The sequence below is a fragment of the Colletotrichum tamarilloi genome (genome assembly GCF_030869305.1).
Source record: "Colletotrichum tamarilloi strain Tom-12 chromosome Unknown Scaffold_189.1, whole genome shotgun sequence".
Classification (NCBI taxonomy): Eukaryota; Fungi; Ascomycota; class Sordariomycetes; order Glomerellales; family Glomerellaceae; genus Colletotrichum; species Colletotrichum tamarilloi.
In genome coordinates this window covers 24,586-34,951 of record NW_026849572.1, presented here as the reverse complement: position 1 = coordinate 34,951, position 10,366 = coordinate 24,586, and the positions used below count along the sequence as shown (strand labels likewise).

At 49.7% G+C, this 10,366-nt stretch overlaps 5 protein-coding genes across 5 annotated transcripts; 3 read left to right on the top strand and 2 right to left on the bottom strand.

The window, feature by feature from the left end:
- Window positions 1-292: 292 nt before the first annotated feature.
- On the top strand, window positions 293-1,599 carry CTAM01_15988 (D-isomer specific 2-hydroxyacid dehydrogenase; the record flags this gene model as incomplete). Its single annotated transcript, XM_060531981.1, has 2 exons — window positions 293-644; window positions 731-1,599. 2 exons carry the CDS (start codon window positions 293-295, stop codon window positions 1,597-1,599), a joined length of 1,221 nt encoding a protein of 406 aa, XP_060373452.1.
- Window positions 1,600-3,014: 1,415 nt separating this feature from the next.
- On the top strand, window positions 3,015-4,154 carry CTAM01_15987 (uncharacterized protein; the record flags this gene model as incomplete). The annotated part of the gene is made up of 1 exon (XM_060531980.1): window positions 3,015-4,154. One exon carries the CDS (start codon window positions 3,015-3,017, stop codon window positions 4,152-4,154), a length of 1,140 nt encoding a protein of 379 aa, XP_060373451.1.
- A 240-nt stretch (window positions 4,155-4,394) lies between these two features.
- CTAM01_15986 (F-box domain-containing protein) lies at window positions 4,395-5,794 on the bottom strand (the record flags this gene model as incomplete). Its single annotated transcript, XM_060531979.1, has 3 exons — window positions 4,395-4,742; window positions 4,897-5,389; window positions 5,475-5,794. The coding sequence occupies 3 exons, from the start codon at window positions 5,792-5,794 to the stop codon at window positions 4,395-4,397; spliced, it is 1,161 nt and encodes a 386-aa protein (XP_060373450.1).
- A 923-nt stretch (window positions 5,795-6,717) lies between these two features.
- On the bottom strand, window positions 6,718-8,023 carry CTAM01_15985 (F-box domain-containing protein; the record flags this gene model as incomplete). Its single annotated transcript, XM_060531978.1, has 3 exons — window positions 6,718-7,062; window positions 7,144-7,678; window positions 7,740-8,023. 3 exons carry the CDS (start codon window positions 8,021-8,023, stop codon window positions 6,718-6,720), a joined length of 1,164 nt encoding a protein of 387 aa, XP_060373449.1.
- Window positions 8,024-9,266: 1,243 nt separating this feature from the next.
- CTAM01_15984 (uncharacterized protein) lies at window positions 9,267-10,191 on the top strand (the record flags this gene model as incomplete). The annotated part of the gene is made up of 2 exons (XM_060531977.1): window positions 9,267-9,347; window positions 9,400-10,191. 2 exons carry the CDS (start codon window positions 9,267-9,269, stop codon window positions 10,189-10,191), a joined length of 873 nt encoding a protein of 290 aa, XP_060373448.1.
- Window positions 10,192-10,366: the final 175 nt, after the last annotated feature.

Genomic DNA, 10,366 nt, shown 5'->3' with positions numbered 1-10,366 from the left:
TCGTGAGAAAACAACGTCTCGTCCAACCACGCTGTAGCAAGACTTACCTCCATTCGGAAGTTTCCTTTCCATTATCTGATCCTGTCGAGTGAGGCTGCATATGCACGCTCACCTCCAAGTCGCCGACTGTCAATACATACGCCCCGCCAAAATCCTCAAGCCGACTTGGAGATGCCGAATTGAGTCACCGTCGCCCTGAACACCTTGATATCATCAATTTTCCTCGTGAAATTGGAACGCCAGCTCGCTATTTTCTTTCCCATAGTCGATACTGCGCCTCTCAAAGTTCTGCATGAGACTGTATCGCTCTCCAATCCGCATCAGTACTTTGACGACCCCTCTCAGCCGGTCAACCTCGTGGTGCGCACGCCGTGGATCCCCGCATCCCGGACAACGCCTTTACACTCTCGCTAGTTATCGTACCTCATCTAGATACCTAGCAACCATGGTTCAGGTTACGCAACTCAAGATCGCCGTCTTGGACGACTACCAGGGCCTCTCGGAACCCCACTTCAGCAAGCTGGATAAATCGTTGTTCAATGTCACCACTTTCAAGGACACCCTGCTGCCCTACAATCACCCCGAGACCCCTGAATACGCCAAGGATGCATTGGTCTCGAGGCTGGAGCCTTTCGATGTTCTCTGTAATTATGACCGATTCCCTTCCATAGAATGGCAGCAACTCCGATGTCTTCATGAGTGTATAATCCAGGCTAACACGAATGTCAAGGTACCATGAGAGAACGCACTCCGTTTCCCAAGGAACTCATTGGAAGATTGCCAAACCTCAAGCTTCTTCTCTCCACGGGCCTGCGTAACAAGGGTCTCGACCTCCCAGCCTTCAAAGATCGCTTCATCCCCGTCGCTGGCACTGTTGACAAGGCGACAGTCAATCAGACCGGCACGAATAGCACAACTCAGCACTGCGTGACCCTGATCCTCTCGTTGGCACGGAACATCGCCGCTGATGACCTCGCTGTCAAGTCTGGCTTGTGGCAGACGGACGTTGCCATGGGCGTGACAGGTAAGACATTTGGTGTCGTTGGACTGGGCCGTCTCGGCGTCTCGACGGCAAAGATCATGCATGTAGCATTTGGGATGAACGTCATTGCATGGAGCACGAATTTGACACAAGAAGCTGCAGATGAGAAGGCCAAGGCTGAGGGCTTGCCGGTGGGCACTTTCAAGGCTGTCAGCCGGGAAGAGCTGTTCAGCACTGCTGACGTTCTCAGCGTTCACATTGTACTGTCAGACCGATCGAGGGGACTCATCAATGCGGATGACCTCTCCAAGATGAAGAAGTCGGCGTTGTTTATCAACACCTCTCGCGGCCCCCTTGTAGTCGAGAAGGATCTTCTAGACGTCTTGAAGAAGGGCGGCATCAGGGGCTGTGCCTTGGACGTGTTCAACCTCGAGCCGTTGCCTGTGGACAGTGAGTGGCGGTCGACTGAATGGGGCCGTGATGGTCGCAGTAGGGTGCTCCTGACACCTCACATGGGTTATGTCGAAGAGGGTACCTTAAACGCGTGGTATGAGCAACAGGCGGATAACATCCGGAGGTGGCAGGCAGGCGATGCTCTTGATAACGTTTTGGCTTGAACGAAAAGTGTCACGTGAAAGCCATACCTCGGAAAGAGATAAACAAGCCTCAATGGACAAAAGATCGAATAAATGTCAATGTTTCGACAAGCACTGAAAGTCCGAATAAGACAAAGGATTCTTGCAACCTGCCAAGAGTATAATGTCCAGGGGAATGAGGCACTGTGACTCAACAGAGCTACAATTCTTGTCAAGTGAGAAATGAGGAGGATCAGTTGTCTTTTCGAATGTACTTCAGTAGTTCCCCAGGCCTATGGGATAATGGAGATGACGTTGAGTTAATCTCAGCCACTCGGTCCACGCTGTTTAGCGTTGATCGCCTTGACAACTGCATTACCTGTCAGCTCACTACACGTACTTCAGGCGCCAACTTTTCCAGACAAGTGCAATTATACGAAGCAGATTTTTGTGAGCTCCATCGGACTGGCTGTAGAACACGAGGGAAGCCGAATATACTTCGAGCCGTTGGGGTCATCGGCGGCTCAACAATAGAGGCGCCGTCCACTATCTCAAGCGTCATCAAGAATTCAAGGGTGGCTTCTGTTTGTGCCCAGAAAGCCCCCAATAAAGCCTGGGGCAAATGTCAATGCAGCCTGAATCATTCACATGGCTTCAGAACTTTCGAAGAATCCCCTGTGGCTTCGACGCTCGTGCGATAATGTCCTCGAACAACTCAGACCAGCCCCGTGCGTGTTTCTTTGGTATTGACTCTGCGTGAGTGGAGAAGACGGTGACGAATCCCGAGGCCTCTGACAGGTCATCCAATGATCGACGCTCGTCGGAGAATTTTCGTATTCGATACGACGAACTGGTTAAAGGCTTGTTTTCTCTCAACCACAATAAAGCTTAGTTGTTCTGCTCATCTCTGCTATATGCTTTTTAGTGACGGAAATAAATACCGTCGTCGGAACGCGAGACCGAGCCTACACCTTTTCGAAGACACAGCACGCCCACAGCATGGGAGTCGCGCCGACTTCTGAGCAATGTCTCCGGCTTCAGCAACGCGACAGAAAAGTGCCCTGACCCTGAATAGCTTCGAGATATCTGTGCTATTATCTATGCACTGTCGCTCGGGAGAGTGAACCGTCAGAAAAGAATCGAAACATCTGCCGTGGCTATGGCAGGCGAAGGCATCGACATTTGCTTGGGTTCCTCCTCGACGACCACCCGGTCCGGAGGCTGTTGCTGCGGGTCGTGTCGCAAAAATAAGAGAAGATCGCACAAAAAGTCTAGAAATGGTTGTCAGAATTGCAAAAGACGCAAAGTCAAGGTTGGCTAAGTTACATCCATCAGATCAACGTCGCCCGGAAAACATGCCCTTGGCTACTGCTTGTTCATCGAGCTGCTCAACTAACATTCTTGCTTAACAGTGCGATGAGATTCACCCCGAGTGCACCAACTGCGTGAGATTTTCAATGAAATGCGACTATCTATCTGCACCCACAGAGGAGCAGACTTCCACGTCCCTAGGGGACGACGAGCGTCAAGGAAAACGAATTCGACAAAACCAAGAAAGGAAGCCCGCCACAGACATACCTACTCCGACGGCCTCTGATATGGAATCAGACTATGACCAGACACCCTCTAGTCACATCGATCCCCTTTTGCGTAATGCCTGTATTCTCGATATCCAAAGCCTCGAACTCCTACACCACTACATGTGTCACACGTCGATAACCCTAGGAGACCCCCAAATCTTTAGGGATGTGATTCCACCACTCGGCTTCAAGTACGAATGCGTTATGCGAATGGTCCTATCAATTACCGCCCGACACCTCACCCGACTACGACCCGATCAAGCGGGTTACTATCATCGTCTGGCAGAAGACTATGCAGCGGCGGCATTTCCAGAAGTGACGGCCATGCTCGCCCAGGTCAATGACGACAATTCGCAGGCCCTCTACTACGCTACAGTCCTAATAAGTCTGTCATCTTTTGCTACAGACCCATCGCCAGGGAATATTCTACTTGTCGCCGCCGAGGAGGACGAAGTATCATGGTGGGCGTTGATGAGGGGAGTGAAGATCGTGATCAGCACGACAGGACTTAAAAATATCAGAAAGCAATCAACGGCCGCTCTGCTTTGTGGTAGTTCTACATGGAATGAACCACAAACTTCAGCTCTTAGCGTAACATCGCTTGCACTGCAGTGGGAGAAGCCTCTGGCTGAGATCGAAGAGCTTGTGGGCGAGGTGTATGCCGCCGAAGACAGCATTCATCGGCCTGCTTTTACCCACTTGAAGGAATGTTACAGGAAGCTATTTACTGCATCTGATGAGCCAAAATTCGACAACGAGCAGATGCCTTCTATCATTTACGGCTGGCTATATGAGCTGACTGAAGACTTCGTATTGTCTATACAGAGAAGAGACCCTGTACCCCTGGTTCTGCTTGGGTACTATGCTGTTCTGCTACAGCAATTGGAACATCACTGGTTCATGGAGGGCTGGTCACTTCAGGTCATGAATGGCGTTTACGCGCTACTTGAGGATGGTCACCGGCATTTTCTTACCTGGCCATTGGAACAGGTTGGGTCCATCTGGTCAGGATTATGAATCATCAATAAGTACATGTAGCAGTGGAAAGGACCATCCGAGCATTCATCATGGTTCTGCTTTCCACAATGGAACTCTTTGATAGAAATTCCTTTGCTTCCGCACGCTACCTAATGAGACTATGGTCAACTGCACGCCATGGCATGGAGACTCCATTGCTCAATACATGCATGGACAGGTTTCAACCATTCACATGGTCGCGACCTTCGCTCTAAAGGTGACGGTATCCCACGCAAGTAACTAGGCAGCCTTGTTGATGACGGGCCAGCCCTTCTTGATTGAGCCCAGTCCACTATTGTTCGCATTCTTGCTCTTGACTCTGATCACGTCACGACTCTGTCCGACTGACCGGTAAACTCTCGAGCCCGTATCGCACTTCAATAACAGTGCCGTCAGGGATTTGCACTGCCGAAAGAACCGAGCTGCGTTCGTCGCAGAAGATTCCCGGTCCAAGTGATTGGCCCGGAGTGCCTTAATCCTTGCCTTCAAAGCTGCACCGCTCAGTCCCCGCGGTGGATAGACGACGGGAATCTCAGTCATAGCCAACTTCTCCAAGTGGTCAAGATGTTTGAGGATTGGAATGATATCCTATAATGAACCATGAGCATTGATTTATAGGTGTCCGCCGACTACCATTCGCCTTGATGTAGGGGATGAACATCATTGTGAAACGTAGCAGGTACGAGGGGCAAAGGAGAAGCTGACGGGAGCGGTTTGTTGCGCGTCACGCTCACGAACTTACCGAGACTCTTGTGAGCTTCAGTTCGCCATCAATGAGAAGGTAGTTGATAGATGGAAAGAGCTTCACGACTTCCTTGAAATCATCACATTTCCAATGCGCCTTGTAGAGCTCTAGCGTTGCAAGGGTTGTCAACTTTGGGGCGATAATTCTGAGGCCGGCCGTGTGCATAGGCGAGCCGTTCAGTTCCAGACTTAGGCAGCGAAGGTTTGGAAATGTCTGAGGAATGAAGCCGATGGTGATCGATGAAGGGTATGTCAAGACTCGGACGGATTGCAGGCATGCTTTCTGCTTGCCAAGCTCTGCTCGGAAGAAGGCGACCATGGACTTGTTTCCACACTTGAAGGTCAGGCAAACTTCCTCTGGGGTGATCTTGCGCAAAATCTTGACGAGAAGTGCTGCTGTGGTTCTTGAACATGGGATAATGGATGGGTCGTAGTCATCCCGCCACTTCGTGGGCGGCCACTCGGGGCCTTGAGTGCAAAGAGACAGGTGGCTTGGAAGGCGTTAGTATTCAGAGCCAGGTCATCCGAAGATGTGGCGCTGAAGGAAAAGTAGAGGATGAGTGGGTGTGGACTTACCGTATGGAACCCAGAATCAACGCGTTCCCCTCAATGGCTTGGAGTTTGTAATGCATCTCGTTCTCATTAACTGTTCGACAGACAGTTTTGAAGAGGTCAGGGATGGTGAAAACGCGGAAGAGCTTGCAGACCCGTGACATTGCTCTGAGGCTGTTTCGATCTTCAAAGTAGACGCCTCTTCGACTTTTAGAGAGCTTAGCAAATCCGATAGTCTCGATGATCAGCTCCAGAGGCAGGGTCATAAGGCTGGCGCTCGATGAGGGAGTGGAAATGACCGTTTTGGTTGCAATATAGCCGCTCCCTCTGGAAACATCCTCCATGGTAGTGGTTTCCTCGATGACCTTTGTCGATAGATAACTTGAGAAAGTTGGAATTCGAAGGTGGGTAGCGATTGGAGGCTCGTTAGCTCAGGAAAGTGCCAAGAGAAAAGAATTGAGTACCAGGCGAGGAAGTAGCGGGTGTTGGCAATATAAGCAAATATTGCAGATGGCCCAGAGCAAAGCTGGTATTATGCCATTTTCATGAAGGAAGCTGCGAGAAGGTGCAGCTTTCGAACTTGACAAAGAGTTGAGGCAGTTGTAGGAAGTGGCCACCGTGAGAAGATATTCGGGGCAAATGGAAGCCATATACCTAGGTACTGGGAATAGTAGGCACATAGCATCAAGTACTTATCACAGCCTTCCAGTAAGGTAGGATTTCAGGCCACCGAGGTTTATTTTATTCAAATTGTCTTGGCCTGCCAAACCACCTCGGATACCTTGGATGTCCTATATTTCCATTCTTTACTGAAGAGCAATAAAGAGTCGTTTATTACGAACACACGCCTTTGTCTTAAGGTGTGCCATAGAAGCGATGACAAGGGGAGTGAACCAGACACGACATGGAACAAAGGCTATCCAGAAGTTCAGAGATGCCACTTTCTCTAAAGACAAAGATCACAACAGACAAGACACGCGGTCTAGTACAAATTACCGTTGAGAATCATGATATTCTTTTGCCAAATAAAATCCCATTTCAACTGAACGCCAATACAACTTGTGCATTTGTGCACTTCACTAACTAGCCCTTATGCCCTTGTATCACATAGCACTGTCGCCTCTAGTAGGCCAACGATTAGGTGCTTGGGCAGGGAAACAGATAAAGCAGGATGAATTGCAAATAACCTCAAAGTACGGACACGAAGATCCTCGCGGGCATAGGCATGGCATGGCCCCTTGGCCAAAAAGACATGAAGCTAGGGCCCTCAGACAACAGGCCAAGGGAACTCCTGCACTCCATCCGAGAATTTGACGTCGATGAGTTGTCCTTGTTTGTCTTTGACGGGAACAAAGCAATGCCCCTGAAAAGCTCGGTCCATGATGTAGAGAACTTCCAAGTTAGGAAGGTTCTGCCAGACTCTCCACGCCTGGTCGTACCGCCGGGATCTAGCATCATGGAAACCGATTGCGGGGAGTAGCTTCTTGGCCATTGTCGAGGCCTGATAGTGAACTGGCAAGATCGCATCCAGAGGTGAGGAAGCCTGGCACCGCTCATCACTGAGTGCAAGAACTTTGAGGTTGGCCATGGGCGTCAGGTGTCCAGTTGCTAACTAATGTGCGAAACTGGTCAGTAGGGTGTTCATGAGACCTGCAGTGAGGCAGATAAGGTAAAGAATGGAATAGTAACTTACCTGCAGATCCCATCTCGGCCGCACCGGGGAACCTCCAAAGGCCATAGTTCCGCCCATCGTCAAGCGAGATATCTGTGGGAAGATTGCTTGGACCTCTTGGAAGTCACTGGCTTCCCATCGCATTTTGCAGATCTGAATATATGCAAGCTGGGGTCCAAGTATGCTCGCAAGGTCGCTCAGACCATCGATCGAGGACAGTGGTTTGTTCAAAGGCGCCTCGAAGCTGAAAGCTTGGAGATTCGGAAAGCCAGTTACAATGAAGCCGATGTCTGTCGTGACGGGGAAAGACAACGCAGTGACTAGTGAGAGATCCCACTGAACTGCATCCATAATCCGAGACAACGGTCTGATGAGAGACAACGTTGCCTTGAATCGAAAGTCCATCCGGAGTTCCCGAAGATTATCCAATTCGCCGATAAGGAACATGATGTCCGTTGGAGTTGACGGTCTGCAGGCAGCCTTGGGGCCTTGGACCTGAACAAAGCGGCCGGGGGTTCGTGAGGTTGGCGGACCTTCTGTGTAGATGCTGAGTACTCTGAGAGGAAGTAATTGTCAGTCAACAGACCTGTGCCATGTGGGTAGATTACCAGACATACTGTATGGAACGAAGGATGAGTCTATTGCGAAACACCAACATCACATGATCGGCGAGGGCATCTTCAGCGCAGCTTATCTGAGAAACTCGGAAGATGATGGGAATGCTGAGACCTCTCATGAGTCGGCTAGTATTCGAGATCGGGACGAGAGAGATGTTGTTGTTGTCCATCTGGCGGAGAATTTCCAAGATGAGCTCTTGGGGCATCCGTTGGAGCGGAAATCCGCCGCTGCCGCCGTTTGTAGGAGGCTGGCCAGGGAATTGGATAGGAGCGATGGCACTCATCTTGTCGCTGGTGGTAGATGAGAAGCGAAGACAATTTCGTATGAGAAAAGTATTTGCAATGCTCAGTGTGCGTGGGATGAGGGTGAGAGTGAGATGGGAAAGTGAGGCAATCTCGTGTGAGCGCGGCAAATATTTCCGAGACTCGATGGATTTTGACAAGGAGAAAGGCTGTAGTGAGGAAAGTGAAAGAAGAAGTGACAGGCGATCTCGAATGAGGGGAAATGTCTGCGAGACTCGATAGGTGTTGAGAGGAAGAAATTCCAAGGTGAGTGAGGGTGAAAAGAAACAGTGGCAGGCCAAAGACGCGACTGAGGTGGAATTTTCAGAAGAAAGTAGGAAGGCACACTCACCCTTCACCCGGTCGTACCTTCCATAGTAGGCGGTGTGATATTAATTTTATGAAGTTGCGTATTCAGTCACTCACGTGTTCACTATAACGATGCAGGAGACAATCTGGATTCTGGAGTCTGGGATTAGTACTTTAAAGACGGCCATAATAGCGCCTTTGTTTCTTACTAGCCCTCGTCCCTTCCTTCTTCTTCGCCTTTCTTCTTTGTGCAAGATGAATGAAATGAATCTTGAAGTTGTCTGTCCAGTCTCCTATAAGTTTGGTATTGGTGTATTTACTGAAAAGTTGCTCATCTAAAGCAAGCGAACTTCCTTGAAAAACACAGGCAAAGGTAATATTCAGGCGTTGATCTCCTCCTCGGTATCTATACATTGCTTTCTTAATGCTTCAAAATACATCCATGTTACAGATAAAATCTTCACGTTGTCGAGGACTGAAGCATCGCCAGCCCTGGGCCCCGTCTACTGATGACTTCTCCTGAGGCAGCCTAGCCAGGCTACCAGTATCTTCGGACCGGTTCTGTCGCTGCCAACTGAAGCACCCTGCCTGCAGAACTACTTCTTAGTATCGTCGCTTGAACCGTCAGAACGACTTTTGCACATCTTGTTGTGGAAATAAACAATCAATGACTTTCTATTGATGAAGGCTACATGGAGAAACGCAGGAGGTGCCATTCCAATCGCGAGATCCGCCGCTTGAAGTTGAGTCACGACCGGACACTTAAAGTGCCGGGCGAACTATACTCGTGATGATGACCCGGTACGTTCCGACCACCCCAGGCAGCATAGCAGCGATGATTCTCCGTCATAAATAGTTAAGAGCACGCTTCGAGTTCAAGGGATTCGCTATCATTTCTTCATCGTCGAATAAATACTGGGGTAGAAATTCTTCACGATGGACCCTGCAAATTTGGGAGGTCAGAGAACCGTAGTGCTGGGACTCTATGACCATTTTATTCGGGCGGTCAACTTCATGGTAATATTATTCCAGCAATCTACCAAAGAGATGGATACTGATTTTTAAACACCAGGCTCCATATCCCTTCCTCTATCTCTTCCCCACGAGGAGGATCTCCCGGCACTTGTTAAATTCAAACCATACATGTACAGACACTACCATATTTCCACCTCGTGGCGTCCCAAAAACGCCTAAAAGCCGCGACAGTCTTACACATCGGCTTCTTTCCCTTGGCCTTTGGGCCTGCTACAAGGGAACACAATCGGTTGTCTACTCCCGGCTAGAGTCACACTTGCCACAAGTTGTTGCATCGACGCTCACCACGATTGCCTGTGCTCCTATCCGGCTGTCCTGGACATCTCTAGTCACGTCTGACGAGAATGAGAGGGACGGCACCTCCATGACGTCTCTGTTCGCCATACGACGTGCCACATGGCTGCGCTTCATCGCTACAACGATTTTGTGCGACAACTTCGATCTTGTGACGAGCTTATGCCTCAAGTTTTTCTTCGACGCTATCGCCCCGTTCCCATCTGACGAAGAGATGCTCAGCGGCGAGGCTACGATTCGTGTCTCGTCTTGTCTGGAAACCGCTGCCTTGATTCTGCCAACTGTCATGCTCTTATGGATACCGGAAACAGTAATCTCCACCTGTGCTGCTACTGCTGCACTTTACCAACATTTGGAAGTCGACAAAGGATGGTTGGTTGGTGTCGCGGAGGACATTCGTATTGGAATTCACTCCATGAGTTTGCAACTATGTCGAGGCCTGGCCCAAGACTTCTTGCTCGGATCCGTCAGTGTTCTAGGGATTGCTTTGGCTCCGATGGTCGGTTGGGTGCTGTTTCTGCGATCTGTATGATAAAGTAACTTCATGTAAGAGTATGTGTCTTGCGCCAGCAAAAGATGTAGTCTACAATTACCACCCAGCTCAACCGCACAGCTTCATATATTTCGGATAGCAAGTGCAGTGAGTTTACTCAAAGATATGTTCACAGGCTGTCATGTCGTGTACAAGCATGTATGGTTGTGTTGAT